The sequence below is a fragment of the Aricia agestis genome, chromosome 9 (genome assembly GCF_905147365.1).
Source record: "Aricia agestis chromosome 9, ilAriAges1.1, whole genome shotgun sequence".
Lineage (NCBI taxonomy): Eukaryota > Metazoa > Arthropoda > Insecta > Lepidoptera > Lycaenidae > Aricia > Aricia agestis.
Genome location: NC_056414.1, coordinates 17857845 through 17877322, shown reverse-complemented (window position 1 = coordinate 17877322; position 19478 = coordinate 17857845). Strand labels below are relative to the sequence as shown.

Genomic DNA, 19478 nt, shown 5'->3' with positions numbered 1-19478 from the left:
AAAATTCCAAAAGTCTAGCTATAGTGGTTTTTAACATTCAGCCTGAAGACAGACGGACGGACAGATGGACAGACATCAAAATCTTAGTAATAGGGTCCCGTTTTTACCCTTTGGGTGCGGAACCCTAAAAATAAAGGGAAGGTGTGATAAATATTTATCATACCTTCCCTTTATTTTTAGGGTACATAATAAGCTAAATTTTAATATTTTAGCCTAAGAATAATAAAAACTAAGGAAGGGTAACTGTATTTTTTTTTCCGCGAGCTACAAAAAGAGACATGCATATCTTATTCAAAAAGAGACCCGAATACATGCAAGAATTTTGTGTAATTATAGAAGTTTCAATTATTGTCAACGGCTTTATTTCGTAAAGAGTGTTAATGTTTCATAGCTATTGTCATATTTAAGTGTGTGAAAAGGAACCAAATTCAAAACGGTTGAAGTATGGGAGTAACGTTTCCTTAGTTTTCACTTTTCACTTTTCATTATTCATAGATTCATTCACAATAATATATTATTTTGGAAGGCAAGGCGTTAAACCAAAGACTGGCGAAAAAGGGTTTAATAAAATTATACCACAGTAATCCAAGTAAGTATAAATGAAAATGGTCTAAAAAAACTTTAAATTGGAAAATAAATTTTAGAATATTATGTAGAATTACTTTTTTTATAAAATAATTTCCCGATATTTTTGAAAGAATAAAATAGTGGCAATACTATAATGTTGCCATAAAACATTTACGTTACGTCATATCCTGTCAAAAGCACAGAATATTTCTAATTTTGAAACTAGCAACACACTTCATCACAGATTGATCACAGACTATAATAAAACAAATTATTAGGAGTTTGTGACACGGTTTTGGCAAGGACCATTCAATAGTTGTCCACATTTTGCCGGCACTGGGCACATGGCCGGCGCAGTGGCTTCCAGTTCTTTTTGCTTTATATAAATAACCCTGATTGCCGTGGGCGTAAATAGAATATAATCACTAGGTGTTCTGGAAACATGACAGTTTTAGGAAAGGTCGTGGTAACTGGTAAGTGGTAACTGTTAACGGCTGGCGGCTGCCGTCGACTGCCGCAGACACGTATCGCCTACTGATGTCGACTACCACCGGTCCACATGCCGCCGACACGTGCCGTTCGTCGTACGTTTTTTGGAGTCCATACGTCTGAATAAATAGTGGTGCATACATTGTATATATAGAACCATTCACACGTCGATTGTACTGCAACAAATCGTGTGTACTGTGTACCATCAAATTGATTTGATGAACACAAAAAAGATGTGTAGGACAATGCCGTATGAACCTGGACTAAGGCCTAAGGCCGCCTCCTCATCAGGAGTCCTCATTAATTCATTATACACGGTGCGGCGCCGTCACAGACCACAGTGCAGCACCACGACCGGTGCCGCGAACGGTGCACCGCGCTCACTTAGGGCGTGGACCTATCGTCCATGTCTACGGTGCGGCGCCGTTTGCCGTGCAATGGTACGGCATTGGGGAGGCTTACGCCAAAAGAAGAAGAAGTAGAACTCATTCGAAAGTTTCCGTAAAGCGTCTACATACCACTTAACTGAATCGACCGACTTGGCTATTTGACTGTATTGACTTTTACTTAGACTTTGACTAGACTTTAGACTGACAATATAGAAAAACGATGCTGAAAATTGTATAAAAGAAGATTGTTTTCCCGCCAATGTACTCGACACTGGCCAATGGCTGAAGTGCCATATTAAGAAAAAAAATATTTAAATGTCATAGTTGACAGTTTATGGACTGTCAAATAAGGTCAAATCAGACTTGTGATTGTGCTTGTGATTTTAGGTTTTTTTTTGGAAAATAGGAAAAATTAATGTGTAGCGAATTATGTAGGCCAAACACGGGGGAAATTCAAGTCTGCATTACTCAAGCCTTTTGAAATATGAAATTCTCATTAGTTGTAACGTTTTATCTCTGAAATGTTGAGATAACACTTCCACTATAAAATACTGTTTCCAGCATGTTCAAAAACCGAGGCGATAGTAATATTGTTTACAAATGTACTGTAAGATTACTAGAAGACACAGAAATATTAGAATGTGAATTTCATGTAAGTTATTACTTAATAAAAGTCGCTTTGATCATTCTAATTATTAAGAAAATCCACTCACAAGACGTGTCCATGTTATAGCGTATTATATCTTTTGCAGCCAAGCTATAAAGGTAAATACTTGTTAGATCATGTATGTCAACAATTGAATCTCACGGAGACAGACTATTTTGGTTTACGCTATGTAGATGCAGGTGGTCAGCGGGTAAGTCCAACATTTTTAGTAAAAAACTCTCTGAGTGTTATACTATCGAGTATCGAGTAATAAAACAGTACTTTCTTTTCAGCACTGGCTACACTTAGCTAAGTTAATATTGAAGCAAGTAAAAGGTGACTAATATGTTTTATAACAGAATATTTAAATTTTTTTAGTATTTACAATAATTTAATGCTTATATTATACAATAACTAAACTTTTCAGATGCCTCCCCAATTTTGTTCAGTTTCCGAGTAAAGTTTTATCCGCCTAATCCCCTGTTGCTGAAGGAGGATGTCACAAGGTTTCAAATATATTTACAACTCAAAAGAGATCTGTTGCATGGAAGGTTGTATTGTACATCCAATGAAGCGGCGATGCTGGGAGCACTTATTATTCAAAGTAAGTTTCATTTTAAAACTTTCAATATTATTTATGCAAAGTTATAAAAAATATATTAATTTTTAAATGAAATCATCATTTTTAGAAGCTCTGTTTTATTATCTAACAGTCATTGTTAGTAATTTAAAATTGGTGTGTATTATACTTTAATTCTCATTAACATAGTTTAAACAGCTCAACTATAAAATAAAGTTTGTAGTGGCTTTAACTTTTAACAGTATTGTACAATATGTGCAATTATAGCATTGAACTGCATTGTGTGTCATGTAGCACACAAATAATATTGTGCAATAAAGAAAATGAATAATCTTTCATAATATTAAAGTTCAACCAATGTTTTGGCTTTTCTCATCCCTGATCCAGCCAAAACAATCATATTGAGTGATGCCTTTGCCTGTGATTTTGGACCAAAGCCAAAGGTTTGCTAATGTTAATTTTATAAAAATCAAACATAGAAATTACAAGAACTATAACTCGTTGAATTGCCACTTTTCAAAACGGCCCTGTTTTTGACAACAGTCTGACTTTCATGTTGTGTAAAGTAATCATAATATTATAGATCCTTAACCAAGACAAAAAATATTATCATACATTGAAATTATTGCTCAAACTAACCTTTCAAATTATTTTATCATCTGCAAATGTGAGTTTAATATTATGAAATTTCAGTTGAACTGGGTGACTACGACCCCAATATCCACGTGGGTAACTACGTCACGGAGATGAGGTTGCTGCTGAAACAGACTGATACTATTGAAGCTAGAATACAGGTTTGTTACCCTATAATTCTCATAATATATAATCATTAGTTAGTTTAGGCTCTAACCTAACTCAGGATTGTGATAATACCTTGTGGAATGTGTAATGTGTCGAGGTAGCGACAGTCGTGCTCCACGTTACACACGCCGCAAATATTATTTAATTAATATTTTCGCGAATCGCGCGGCACGTTGCCGCTGCACGTGAGCGTGGCGCTCGTAGCCAACGAGTTGCTGGCACGCCATCGACACCATGGACGAGGTCAGCATCATGCAGATCTGCAAGTCCTCTTTCACCAGTGAGGAGATTTGCAAGGGAAAGCATCTGCTGTATGAGACGCTAGGCCAGAGCGCGAAAATGCCGTCGCGACGAAGAGACGGAACCGAAAGGAGCGTGCAGGACATCATCTCCCTGTTGAAGCAGACTGATCCAGATGAGGTACCGGCTTTTGTGGCTAAAGAGCTGCACAAGCTGCCGCCCGTCACGTTGGACCACGTCGACGTCGTCAGCCTACTGAAGGACATCAGGTTCCTGAAGGAGGAGCTGACCTGAGTTCGGGGTAGATTGCAGGCGTCAGAAGCTATCATTAGTGATCTACGTAATGAATTATCACAACTAAAAAGTAATAATTCATTATGTAGGTCACCAGCTGACGCCGCATTCGTCACTCATCGCCGAGGCGCACAAGCGATCACGTTTAGCCCGTCAGCATTATCGGACGGGTCAACGAACGCCGCCGCTGCCGCCCCCGCCCGCGCTCTCCTCCCGGTTGCGCCGAAGCCGAGTCCACAGGCGACTCAGCAAAACTACGCGACTGTTGCTGGTCGCCCCGCGCCTCCCCCGCGGGCGCATAAAAATGGGGAAAATGAGAGCCCTAAGGCTTCGGAGAGTCGCAAGACTACGGAGAGCCGCAAGGCTACGAAGAGCCGCAAGGCTAAGTCTTCCCGACCTGGCAAGGACGAGAGCAGGAGGTGCGATGAGGAGGGCTTCATACTGGTGGAGAGAAGGAAGAAGAAGCCCGCCGCCCGCAACCATCGCGGCACCGCGCCATATGTACCTGAGCTGCGTCTGCGGAGCGAGGTCCCCGCGACGCCCCTGTACATATCCCGTCTGCACTGGTCCATGGAGGTCGAAGACGTCGTGGACTACATCAGTAAGAAGACATCCCTCCACTTGAGGGTCGAGCGTCTGCAGTCTCGCCACAAGGTCAACTTCAGTTCCTTTGTGGTGAGAGTACCGACGCAGCTTCTCCCGACCTTTGAAGCGGAGGAATTCTGGCCGACTGATGTGGTGTACCGAAGGTTCCGGGGGAGACTCCGGAATGAAGCGCGCGTCACGTCGCCGTTAATTCGTGATAATGTGTAGTTGTTAAGTTTATATAATTTTTATGTATGTTAGTCATTAAGGTATATATATATTGTATGGGCCTACGTAGCCTGATTTAAATAAATAAATAAATATAAAAAAAATACCACAGGACACAAAAATAAGAAAAAGTGCTTGAAGCACTTTTAATGTGAATGCTACGAATAATAAAAACTAAGGAATCGTTACTCCCATACTATTACCGTTTTAAATTTGGTTCCTTTTGATCTGTCATGTAACGTCAGCTTAGTACCGCTCAAGGTCACCTAAATATTGCAAATGTATTGAAATGTGTACCTAAGGTACACTTTTTTTGACAAGTATTGTGGAGCATGTTTTTTGACGGAGTTACTTTTCCTTAGTTTTTATTATTCGTAGTATGAATGCATGTCGCTTGCTACTTACACAACAACAATTCACTACATTTGCAATATTATAACCTCAAACAATACACTCACGCACGAATCTCGTGAGCTTCTGATTGGTTTAAAACACTACCTTGCCATGAAGTCATTTTACATGCGACTGACTTTTATACACAACTAGACAATGCCCGTAACTCCGCTGCGCCAAAATGCGGTTATCGCGCGGGAATCGACATTTTTCCGGGATAAAAAGTATCCTACTTTCCCGGGACTCAAACACCCAGCAAAATCGGTTCAATTTTGGGCGTGAAGATAATTATAATAGACAGACAGACACACTTTCGCATAAATTATAATATTAGTAAATAGTATGGATTATTGAAGTATGAATCGCGCAGGATGTGGTGGCGCGCCCACGCCCCACGCCCACATTCCACTATTTCTAAAGTCTGTGTTTTATTCAAATTCTCTGTATGTGTTTTTAGCAAACTCTATTCTAAACACTAAGCCCAGGGCCGGATTTATATATTTTTTTCAATATAGGAAACTTTAATTCCGCCGCCCCGTGTACGGTACGTAATCTGCCAACATTAGGGTTGTTGAGGAAGTGATTATGAGGAAGAGGAGGAAGAGGAATTGTCACGCGCAAATTTATAGGATGAGGATGAGGATATTTTTTTGAGGAAGAGGATGCGGATGAGGAAGCGGAAGAGGAAGTACGTCCATATAGTGTCGACGCATCACATCATCGACGTCACACGCACACACGCAGGGCTTACGTAGGCCTGCGCCCGGGCTGCGCGGCGCGCCCTCTTCACTCGATATTGGACCACCGCCGGTGTGCGCATGTCAAAGTGTCATACTTTAAAGTATCAATAAATCGTATTGAGTCTAAATCAGGTTTCATTCATCACCATCATCGAGGCACCTTCCAGTAGACGGCTCCAGGCTCCAGCCCCATCATTGATCCTTCTCCCGGACGTGCAGTGAACCAGCAGGGACAGTTTTGGGTTCGGATGCAGGATAGTGCCGTTAACAAAATTCCCGGATTGCAGCATTGCGAACAGGCAAGTGGCGAACTGGTCAGATAATCTCAAGTAAGCCAATTTTCCTTACTTATTAACAATCCCGATTCTGCCGCGTCATTTGTGTCAGTGCTGTGATTATTATCAATATTTTAGCTACCTATTGCTATAAATTAAGGCTACCTATTGCCGTTTAAATAACATTACCACAAATATATTTTTATCTATTGAATACCAATAAATATTTGATAGATGTATTCAAACTTTCTAAATTCTATTTTACAAGAAATCTAATCAAATACCACAAAAATATTTGATAGATTTTTATGATTCAATTTTTATTCTATTATTTATCGAGTACCTATAAATATTCGGTAGATACTAGAAAATTACATATAATAAAGTAATTAACCAATTAATTACCCATTATTTACAATTATTTACAAGTTTACATCAAACAAACTTAAACCTATTTTACTAACTATTCTATTTACTTATATACTACCTATATATTAAGTATTTACATAATCAAATTATCCAGTTCAACCTAAAAAGTGCATAAATATCATCATTTGTTTTTGCGCAATCGCAAAAACAAATCGGGTATTCATACAAAGTGTCGTACGATCGGCCGCTCGTGAGCCGGTTCTAGAAAAGTTATACAGGACGCATTCTAAACAACGGTGCGCGCTTTTACAGTAAATACTCGTTGTTACTATCTTTAGTTTATTTTCATATTTCGGTGAATTTCGATGACTATGGCCGACGAACAGGCTTTAATTAAAAAAAGAGGGACCTTAAAAGGTCGATTGACATTATTCTCTAATTATATTAATAGTTTGCCTGCTCATTTGAGTAACGAAATTAAGTTAGAAATCGAAGTACGAATGTCAAAATTGGAACCATTATTCGATAGTTACAATGAGGTTCAGGAACAAATAGAAACTATTAGTACTAATGTCGCCGAGCAGCAAAAAGAGCGCGACCTGTTTGAGGGCATATACTTTAAGACCATGGCGCTAGCTAAGTCGAAGTTAGGTGTAGTGGCGGAGCAACAGCACAACTGTAGCTGTGATACCGACGGCACCCACAAAGCGCACGGAGCTACTGTCAAACTACCTATCATTCAGTTAGCCAAGTTCGACGGTGCTTACAATTCATGGCTAGAGTTTCGAGACACATACCTATCTTTAATTCACGATAATCCCGATTTAAGTCCGATTAATAAATTCCATTATTTACGCTCGTCGTTAGAAGGCAGCGCATTATTAGTAATAAAATCAATTGAATTCTCTTCGACCAACTACGAAGTAGCTTGGAAACTTATTTGTGATCGATTCGATAACAAAAAAATGCTTATCGCTAATCACGTCAAGTCGTTGTTTACCATTTACTCCATGCAGAAGGATACTTCATTTAATTTAAAGCGCTTGGTTGATACTTTTGTTAAGAATTTGCGATCATTAACTACACTCGGTGAGCCTACCGATAAGTGGGACACTCTCTTGATACATATGTTATCTAGCAAATTCGATTCGCAAACTTTTGTCGAATGGGAAAAATATAAAGCTGTCCATGAAACAAAAGATTTGACATTCGAAGATTTAGTAAAATTCGCGAGAAGTCGATCGGAGTTATTAGAAACTTTAGAAAATAATAATAAAACAAAATTTGTACAAAAACAATCAAGTACCAGCTTATTAACTACTAATCAAAATAACAATAAAAAAAATAAAAAATGTCCCATTTGTAATTCATCAGATCATTTCATTTACTACTGTAAAACATTTTTAAATTTAAATAACAAAGATCGCGAAGCAAAGGCTAGTTCATTAAATTTATGTTTAAATTGTTTAAAAACTGGGCATCCTACGAAAAAGTGTCAACTAAGGGCTTGCAAACAATGCAATAAAAGGCACAATAGTTTAATTTGTCCCGATATACCGAGCGGCGACGGATCGAACCCGCGCGCCGGCGAAGTAGTGTTATCGTGCGGTGTTGCATCGGCTCAAGCGCTGTTATCTACGGCTCGTGTTAATGTGCGCGCTGCGACGGGGAGCAGCCGGCGTGTGCGCCTTATCCTAGACTCGGGAAGTACCGGACATTTCTGTACACAGCGATTATGTAAACAACTCCAGTTGCCTACTAGAAATGTAACGACAACAATTAACGGGTTGAATAAGAGCGTATCTGTTGCGAAGGAATGTTGCGACATTACTATTCAATCGCTTCATTCTAATTACAGTAAAACGATTACGTGTGTTATTATTTCAGAAATTACGAACCCTTGGCCGAGTTCTCCTATAGATAAAAACGCAATTAAAATTCCGAGTAACATAACTTTAGCAGATCCGCAGTTTTATTTACCATCTAATATCGACATTTTAATAGGCAACGGAATATTATGGGAATTCATTGAGTCGGAACAGATTAAATTAAATAATCAGAATATTATTTTACAAAAATCAAAATTAGGTTGGTTTTTAACTGGATCAATACAACATAGGTAGCTCATCAATATATTGCAATTTTTCAGATTCTCAAATTCTTACCGATCAATTAGCTAAGTTTTGGGAATTAGATTCAATCATTACAAATAAACAATTACAGTGGTCTCCTGAGGAGATCGAATGTGAAAATTCGTTTGTGCAAAATACGTCTCGCCTACCTAATGGCAGATTTTTAGTCACGATTCCATTAAAGCATAGTCCAGATGTTTTAGGCGATTCATTCAAAATGGCTAAAATTAGATTTTTACAGCTAGAGAAAAAATTACAAACTAACTTACAATTAAAAAATCAGTATAAAAATTTTATTCAAGAATATATTAATTTGGGTCACATGAGACTATCAAAACATGTGAACAGTGACCAAATAAAATATTTTGCTCCACACCACGGTGTAGAACGCCCTACTAGTTCTACTACGTCATTAAGGGTCGTTTTCGATTGTTCTATGAAATCATCTTCCGGTTATTCATTTAATGAGTTGCAAATGGTCGGCCCGACGATACAAGATGATCTTTTCTCAATATTATTGCGCTTTCGTCAACATAATATCGTCATTACAGCTGACGTCACTAAAATGTATAGGCAGGTCGAAGTTAATGAGTCACAAAGACCCCTTCAACAAATACTGTGGCGCGACGAGCCTAGCGAACCTCTGCGGGCCTACGAGCTAAACACGGTAACGTACGGCACTGCTTCGGCTCCATTCTTAGCGATACGGTGTCTCAAGCAGTTAGCCGACGAATGTACCGACCCGCTGATTCAAGAGGTGATCTCTAAAGACTTCTACGTCGATGACGTCATCACAGGCGCTAGTAACATCTCTCAGGCTCTTCACATTTATACAGGAGTTACCAAGCAACTTGCTAGTGGCTGTTTCCCTTTGCGTAAGTGGTGTTCGAACGATAAAAATGTGCTATCACAAATTAAAAACCTTTCAAACGACAACATAACAATTGATCGCTTAGATTTATGTCCGAATGATGTTTCAAAAACATTAGGTATAAACTGGGATCATAAGTCAGACGAAATTTGTTTTAATATAAATTTAAAAACTTGTAGCAAAATAACCAAAAGAAATATTTTGTCTACTATATCTCAACTTTTTGACCCACTGGGCCTGGTCACCCCTTCTATATTAGAAGCAAAAATAACCCTACAAAAACTATGGTTATGTAAGTTGTCGTGGGACGATCCAGTACCAGAAGCTACACGTACAGCTTGGTATAAGTTCATTTCGTCATTATCAGAATTAAATAATTTAAGAATCCCCAGACACGCTCTTCGTTCGAATTACAATAACCTACAATTGCATATATTTACGGACGCTTCCGAAGACGCATACGGAGCGTGCGCATATTTACGGTCTGTTGACGATAGTGGCGAAGTAAACGTGACGCTCTTGTGTTCAAAAAATAAAGTTTCGCCTCTGAAACCGCAAACACTCCCGCGTCTAGAACTTTGCGGCGCATTACTAGGAGCGAGACTCGGTATCAAGATCGTTGAATCATTGCGACTCACTATAGATAATATTTTTTATTGGTGCGACTCCACCATCGTTTTAGGCTGGCTTAACACAACTACTAATAGACTGCAGACATTTGTACGTAACAGAATAGGAGAAATACAGTCCATTTCAAACATTAGCTCGTGGAATTATGTTCCAACATATTTAAATTCAGCGGACTATCTAACGCGTAAAACCAGCCCTGATGTGTTAATCAGCTGTGAGCAATGGTGGAAAGGCCCGCATTTTTTACAGTCCACCGAGTCATCGTGGCCTACATTTGATTTTAAAAATAATAATTTAATTTTACCAGAACTAAAACAAGAAGTAACATTAACAATAGCGCAATCAGATGAATCGGTATTTCCATTTGTTAAATTTTCTAGTTACTCCCGAATGCAAAGAACCATGGCTTATATCCTACGTTTTATTTACAATTTAAAAAATAATAAAAATAAAATAACAGGCCCTTTACAAGTATCTGAAATTAAAAACGCTATTTACAAGTTAATTAGTATATCACAGAAGCAATCATTTCCTACAGAGTACGAACAGTTAAAAATCAAATAAAACTTTAAAAAGTACTTGCTCAATTTTATCTCTTAATCCATTTTTTGATCATAAATTAGATGTAATAAGAGTCGGGGGACGACTTCTAAATTCACAGTATGATTATAATAAAAAACACCCATTTCTCATTCATAAAAATCATATATTTTCTAAGCTTTTATTTCAAAATGAACACAAAATTTTAATGCATACCGGACCGCAACAATTACTTTACTCCACTCGTCAAAACTATTGGACGATTGGTGGGCGAGATCTGGCTAGGCATGTGTATCGAAACTGCACCATTTGTAGGCGATTTCGTGCTGACAGTACTATACCTATAATGGGAAATATTCCCAAAGAAAGATTTAGTGCAAGCGACGTCGGTTATCCCTTCCAATACACATCAACTGATTATTGTGGTCCTATTATGATTGCTAATAAAGAAGGGCGAGGATGTCGCTTAATAAAATCATATATTTGCGTCTTTGTATGCTTTACCACTAAAGCCATACACTTGGAATTAGTTAGCGACATGTCCACTACAAAATTTATTTTAGCCTTAAAAAGGTTCATATCGCGTAGAGGCAAACCATCATACATGTATTGCGATAATGGTTCGAATTTTGTTGGAGCTAATAATGAGATTAAAAAAATGATATCTACAGACGGAGACAAAATTGTTGATATTTTTGCACAAGAATCCATAAAATTTAGTTTCTCCCCTCCCCGGTCTCCCCATTTTGGTGGACTTCATGAATCAGGTGTAAAATCTACTAAAAATCATTTGAAACGTGCAATTGGTAACTTAAATTTAACATACGAGCAACTGTACACAGCCCTGACGCAAATTGAGGCAATACTTAACTCGCGTCCTCTTACCCCAATGTCATCAAATCCCGAAGACCTACTTCCCCTTACCCCAGGCCATTTCCTAATTGGCAGACAAATCACGTCATTACCAGAGCCAGACTTAGCCGAAATTCCATTGCATCGCCTCGATCGTTACCAAAGAATCGAAAGAGTACGTCAACAATTCTGGTCAAGATGGCACAAAGAATATATTTCGGAGCTCCAAATTCGCACCAAGTGGAAACAATCTCATGGGTCGCTCTGCAAAGGAGATCTCGTACTTATCAAAGATGACCACCTGCCTCCAATGAAATGGCACTTGGGACGAATCATAACCATTTATCCGGGATCTGATGGAGTAACACGAGTGGCTGACATCAAGACATCGTCAGGGACAGTCCGACGCTCATTCTCAAAAATTTGTCCTCTTCCAAAACCTGAACAAGATTGAAGCAAGGCTTCAATGAGGGCCGGCATGTCGACGCATCACATCATCGACGTCACACGCACACACGCAGGGCTTACGTAGGCCTGCGCCCGGGCTGCGCGGCGCGCCCTCTTCACTCGATATTGGACCACCGCCGGTGTGCGCATGTCAAAGTGTCATACTTTAAAGTATCAATAAATCGTATTGAGTCTAAATCAGGTTTCATTCATCACCATCATCGAGGCACCTTCCAGTAGACGGCTCCAGGCTCCAGCCCCATCATATAGTACAGCGTTTCCCAATGTGGGCGATTACGCCCCCTTGTGGGCGCTGAAGGTCTAAAGGGGGGCAGTGTGGGACTCAGAAAAAATGGCGGCGTTTTGTAGAGGCTGGGGGGACTAATATTACCGACAAATTTTTGGCAAAAGCCCTGTAATTTAAATTAGGAAAAGAAAGTAGGTGAAACAAGGCAGGCACTAAAACATATTTTGTTCTCAAAGTGGGCAGTGAACCAAAAAAGTCTGGGAACCCCTAAGATAGCACTACACTTCGGTCTTTTTTCGATTTTCGATAAAAGAAATCAAATTATTAGATTATTCGCACGGCGTGCGTAGCTGCGTAGTGCGTACACTCGTAAACAAAACAACGCTTGCTATAATAATAATTATAATATTATGTCAATAAAATTAAAACAAACGAGCAAGGAACAGCGCCGGTGGCGAGAGGGTAGGTCTCGCTCGCCCGTTCGGTCCGGCATCGCGCTCTGGCGTGTGCGTACTGCGTTGACATGATTGGTCATTGGATACGCGACGCGCATGCGCAGTGAAATTCCTCATAAATTCCTCCTAAATTTTGAGGAAGCGATAGCGGAAGAGGATTTTTGTATTTTTTTTTTATGAGGATGCGGTAACGGTTGAGGAACCCAAATTATTGCGGAACTTCCTCATTATGAGGAAGAGGAAGAGGAATCCTCAGCAACCCTAGCCAACATCCTAGAACGCCATAGGACGTTGCCGCCATAGGTCATGGCCTATACTGCCTATACATGAAGAAGTGTCATGACTGATGTTATGATTCCAGGAGTTGCACCGCGAGGGTCTGGAGGGGAGCGGGGGCGCGGCGAGCGGCGTGAAGGGCATGACGACGCAGGAGGCCGAGCGCATGTTCCTCAAGATCGCCTGCCAGCTGGACACCTACGGCGTCGACCCGCATCCCGTCAAGGTACTTTTTTAACTGACTCCAAAAAGGAGTTTGCTCAAAAGTGGACCCTAGCTTAGCATTAACGGTGAGTCATTTGGCCATATATGTTATGTTCGTGCATCACTTCGTCGTTTACGAACCTATTTTGATGATCCTTTTTTCAGTGAAAAGAAGACATTTCAAAGGGAATAAGCATGAAGGTGTGCTCAAACGTGCGCGTTTTCTACGTGGGGCGGCGGGCGGATCCAGCGCGTCGCATGTTTTCCCAAACGCTAAAGCAATTTGTGGTTATAATATTACGCTAAATTACATAAAACTTATTGTCATACATTTTCACACATGAACAGAAAACGAACACGTCTGAACGCGTCCTCAAGGAATTATTATGTTTATTCCCTTTAAAATATCTTCTTTCCACCGAAAAAAGGATCATCAAAATAGGTTCATAAACGACACATACAAACATGGTTAAATAAAGATAACGCCTTTTTATTACTTGTCTTATTGTTCCTTACATAAATAGACAGTCAAAATCATTCCTCCTTTATACCCTTCCTTTTAGAATGGCCATAGTCGCGTCTCACCGATACCGGCCTCCTGGACGAGCAATTTTATTGTCAATATCACGTTATTGACCTTCTAGGGTTGATATTCAACATTGCGTGCCTTTGATCTAATTGTCAAATAAACTGTTCAATAAAATTGAAGCGTGACATTGATTTGAGTTACTGATATTTTTAAAAATAAAACATTATTTTAGGCCGACTTCGATGTAGGGCCTTTAAATAGAGAAAAAACTTATGAGGTGTCATGGGGCAGCCTGATGGAACGAAGTTATTTAAAAATAATAATAATAATAATAATAATAAAAAAAGAGATAGAGAGAGAGAAACAGAGAGAGACACACGCGCTACCGCACGGTTTACAACTATAGCATTTTTGCTCTAGTTGTAATATACCCACACTTTTGTGTCATGTCGTTACAACTTTTTCCGTCTAGCCCCCTTTCGCAACGAGCGATAAGGAATTTCGTTCGAAAAAAACATAATTTTAAAAGTAACTAACACAACATGTTAACCTGTTGTCAGGATCACCGCGGCAACCAGCTGTACATGGGCGTGAACCACAGCGGCATTCTGACGTTCCAGGGCAGCCGCAAGACGCACCACTTCCGCTGGCCCGAGGTGCACAAGATCAACTTTGAGGGACGCATGTTCATCGTGCACTTGAACTATCCCGAGGTGAGTATTAGAATCGGCCAAGTGTGAGTTGGACTCGCGCACGAAGGGTTCCGTACGACAATAGAGTAAAACAGGCTGAAAATTGTGTTTTTTGTATTCGTTGTTATAGCGGCAACAGATATACACAATCTGTGAAAATGTCAGAAGTCTAGCTATAGCGGTTCTTGAGTTACAGCCTGGAGACACATAGACAGACAGACAGACATCGAAATCTTAGTAGTAGGTTTTTACCCTTTGGATACGGAACCCTAATAAATTAGCTGACCGGGCCAACGTTATGACATATGCATGCATTATATCTATACTAATATTATAAAGCAGAAGATTTTGTTTGTTTGTTTGTTTGTTTGAACGCGCTAATCTCAGGAACTACCGGTCCGATTTGAAAAATTCTTTCAGTGTTTGATAGCCCATTTATCGAGGAAGGCTATAGACTATATTTTATCACGCTGATACTAATAGGAGCGAAGAAATGGCGGAAAGGGTGGAAAAAACGGGGGGAAATTATTTGCAAGGGCTTATTTGAATGCGCTAATCTCAGGAACTACTGGTCATACATCATAATAATTATACAGCTCCACGCACATCATATTTTTCAGAGATTTGTTTTATTTGCATTATTGTTCAAGATAAGTTTTGTATTTCAGAAGAAGCACACGATAGGGTTCAAGTGTCCGAGCGGCGCGGCGTGTCGACATGTCTGGTGCTGCGCCATCGAGCAGATGTTGTTCTTCACGTGAGTTATTTTCAAATATTTATGTATCAAGTATGTTTAATGTTTATGTTCTATTTTGAAATATATATTTCTGTAGGCTGGCGTCGTCGTCGGAGGCGTGCGTGTACAGCGGCGGCGGTCTGTTCTCGTGGGGCACCAAGTTCAAGTACGTGGGGCGGACGGAGCGCGAGATACTCGAGCGGGACGGCCTGCTCGCGCCCCGGGACTCTCAGGTCGGTAGACACTAGGCACACAGGGGCCGTACTACGAAATCGTATTGAGACTCAATCGAGCGAATCGGAATGCCGTGTCCTATTAAATCTATACATCTATACATACATATAAATAAAATTGGAGTGTCTGTTTGTAATATTGAAAGAACCGTTTTTTACTAAATGCATATGAATGTATATAGGGCACAGACACCAAAACAACATTTTTTACAATTTTTGTCTGTATATCTGTTTGTTCCGGCTAATCTCTGAAATAGCTGGAGCGATTTTGACGGGACTCTTTTAGGTACATAGCTGATGTAGTAAGGAATAACTTAGGCTACTTTTTAACCGACTTCCGAAGAGGAGGAGGATATGTTTCACTTTTTTTATAAATGAACCTTAAAAGGGGATTTTTTTTCTCTTTTTTATTATCTTTGTTATCACATTTTTCTGACGCGGACGAAGTCGCGGGCAACAGCTAGTAAATAATATAAAAAATATAAATATACATAAATTAATATAAATTATAAAATTCGGCATACAACCAAATGATCGACAAACGATATTCTTTCCGTTTATCGTATGGAGCAAATAACATATTTTGTCTTAACGGTACAAATATTATATGTTTTATACGTGTTGACAGGAGGAGGGGTCCAGTTCTGGCGGCAAGCGGAAAGCGTCCAGCGTCCCCGCAACGCCCTCTACGCCTATGACCGGAGACTTTGGTAATTTGCTTTTGAAAATGTTGATGTTGAAATTCTTCCATTGGTATTCTAGTCATAATAACTGTGCAAGGAAGTGGGTTATTTTATTTTTGTTTTGAATGTGTAAGAAAAGAAGTTTTTAGTCGATAACCGAATTTCTTCCTATTCGGCGACCGGGCTTTATTTAATATACCAAAGCTGCAAATATAATTATACAAATACAGCAATGCTTTATGTTGCTGTTATGTATCAGGTTACAGCAGCCTGCCGCGGTCGACGCACAGCGCGCCGCTGGAGGAGAGCGCGGACGACTGCGACTGCCTGCTCGCTCCGCCCCCCGCGCCCGCCGACCCCCGCGCGCTCGCCTGCGCCCCGCACGCCCCGCACGCGCCGCACGACGACAAGCCCCCAGGTACTGTCACATATCATAATATTATGACATTATTGTGAACAGACAACCCAATTATATTTAAAATGGAAAAAAAATCCATAGGTTACGCTTTACTCTACTTTTTAGGTCTCCTTTTTTACAACGGTCACACAGTTACATTGTAAAATGGTGCAAGTCCAACATAATATTTGGATCCCATTAACCCATCAATCCCCAAGCGGCAGCCGGCTGCCGCATAACAATTGAAAATCTATTGTCTGCGATACCCACGGTGGAGGTGTTACTTGACACTCTTGTTGACAATGCTATCGCATTTAGGCTCTACATCTATAATAATATTATTGTGATATTATTGTCACTACAATGCCGATGGTGTTGCAGGGCCGTGCGAGTTCGGGTCGCGCGAGTACGAGCAGTCGTCGACGGGCTCGGCGGAGGAGTGGCGGCCGGCGTTGCAGCCCCCGCCCCGCCCCTTCTCGCTGCTCCGCGCCTTCGTGCCGTCCTTCTTGCTCGTGTGCTTCTGTCTCGCTCTAACGGCACTAGTTGTGTTCGAGACGGACTGGCCGCCGCTACGTGCGCTCAAACACAAACCGGAGTTGATGTCCCTTCGTCACCACTACTACGTCCCGCTCAAGGAGTACCTCAAGCGGAAGGTCATCGAACTCTTCTGATTCCCCCCCAGTTAGGGCCGATATGGATGGCAGCGAAGCAGAGGTAACATACGATATTAACCTTTATTTTCATGACTGTAATACAATATGGTATTGCTTGTATTAATAATAAAGTTAAAAAATATATGCAAGTTCGCGGCTCCGCTGCTGTCTCGGTCACTAATAGGCCGCGTTCACACCTAACGAATTTGTTCTAATCTATACTTAACTGTAAAGTATTAATAAAAGTAGAGTACCTACTATTAGCGGGTACTGAGTTTTTCTACTGGTGTATATACGATGTATGTGATACAAATTTTTGAATTCTGCATAAAATTAAACATGTAAATATATTAACCATTTTTACGCCGCTGGAAAGCTTTTACATAGTCATGTCGCGCAACTTCAGTCGCTAGGTGTGAAGCGAGCCTAAGCCTTTGCGAAAACGACTCGAACCTTTATTCGAAGCGAACTTTAGTACGGCTAGAGTCAATTCTAAGGTGTCAAATATTTTGGACACATTTTAACAATTTCTATGATTGCATTTATAAGGTTTAGTTGTAGAATTAAGAAACAATAACGCACCTAGACGCTTTTATAGACGCGTCCCATTACGCTAATATTTTTACATTTATTTTATAGACTTATTTATTTAAATTATTTTTTATCACATTTTATTTTTGACATTTTAAATGTATTATTTACACTGCTAAGCGCACAGTTAGTCTCAGATGCATTTACTGGAGACAGAATCTCTACAGATAGCTTTAATATTGCAATTGTAAATACTTTTGTACGACAAAAAGGCTCTTGCTACACGGAGCGAGTAACATTTGGAAATATCGAACACTTTTTGGTAGCCGTTTCATTTCATATTTTATTTATTGCGAGAACGTGTAATTTTTCAAATTGTATCAAATACTTTGTATTTGTTTTCATTTACTATAGTTGTATAATTTTTAGAAATTTCCTAATGTTACCGCCGCTGTCTTATCCTGGAGCGTAGGAATTGATCACATTTTGCATTTATTTATTACCTTTTATTGACTTAATACTAAGTACAAAGTATTCTATTTATTTTTTAGCGTTAAAGGAACCTGTTCAATTATTTAATAATATCATTTATCTCTTTAGTTTTTAAGTAAATTATATTTTGTATCCTAGATTTAGTTTGTTGAAACACCGGGTGGCTTGATCAATGTTTTTGGAGTTACGAAAGAAATCTCATTATTTATAGGGAGAAAATGAAAATACAATTTGACAGGTCACTCGGTTCCTTTTGATGTTTAGCTCTAGTATATTTCGTTTTGTGTATAATGCGAGCTATAAACATTCAAGCAGATTTATCGGCAGGGTGACTATGAATTTTGCGACAGCAATGCAACAGGAGAAAATTGTACAAACTGCCTGTTGCATTTCTGTTTCAGGATACAAAATCACCCTGCCGTTCTCTTGAAGGTTTCTAGTTCGCATAGTGTTATGGACACTCATAACTTTTGTCAATTATTGTGAGAGTATGTTTGTTTCGGAGCTCTCTGCACTACTAGATGTATGCCTTAATAGTGTACTCGCGTCGCCTACAGCCTAGTCAACTACGTACCAGACTAAGGCCACATTGCTCCATTCCGTTGTGTAGCGTTATACCAACGTACCTTTAACTTAATTTACCAACGCGTTCCATCAAAACATTGCTTTCGATATTTCGTATTTCGACAACATAACGCAATGTAGCATACCATAAGGGCCTTATCACACTGGCGATTAGCAAGCGATTTGAAAGTGACGCGACAGCACAGCGCACACGCCGCGATTGCGCGGCATGCACGCAGCTTGCCTTCGGCGTTTTGGAGACTCAGCAGCAAAATGGATTCTGACGTCACTCCCTAGACGAGTACTATATATAATAATAATCTGTGTAGATGAGTGTACAAAATGGCGTCCACGCCACGCCGCGACGACGTTGCGCTGTCGCGACGTGCACGCCGCACGATCGCGGCGTGTGCGCTGCGCAGTCGCGGCGTGTGCGCTGCGCAGTCGCGTCGCTTTCAAATCGCTCGCTAATCGCCATGTGATAAGGTACTATCGGGACGTTTAGATTCAGCCAGTGTCGCTGCTCCCCGCGCTGCCGGTGTAGGGATTGTCCCCTACAGATGATGGATGCTGGATGATAGTGTTGATGCTGATGCTGATGATAGGTGTTAAATAATACGCTCTTGACGCTTAATAATGCTCTGCTCTATTTTGATACGAATTGCTTAAATTTATACAAATAAATTGATGATACGGCACAACGTGCGAGTTCATCGAC

General features: G+C 40.1%; 1 protein-coding gene across 1 annotated transcript; it reads left to right on the top strand.

Moving 5' to 3' along the window:
- Positions 1-1817: 1817 nt before the first annotated feature.
- LOC121730532 (FERM domain-containing protein 5) lies at positions 1818-18062 on the top strand. Its single transcript, XM_042119619.1, has 12 exons — positions 1818-2097; positions 2198-2302; positions 2385-2427; positions 2519-2695; positions 3365-3465; positions 13132-13272; positions 14340-14492; positions 15140-15228; positions 15305-15440; positions 16069-16150; positions 16383-16541; positions 16902-18062. The coding sequence occupies exons 1-12, from the start codon at positions 2008-2010 to the stop codon at positions 17189-17191; spliced, it is 1566 nt and encodes a 521-aa protein (XP_041975553.1). The 5' UTR covers positions 1818-2007; the 3' UTR covers positions 17192-18062.
- The last annotated feature ends 1416 nt before the right edge of the window (positions 18063-19478 follow it).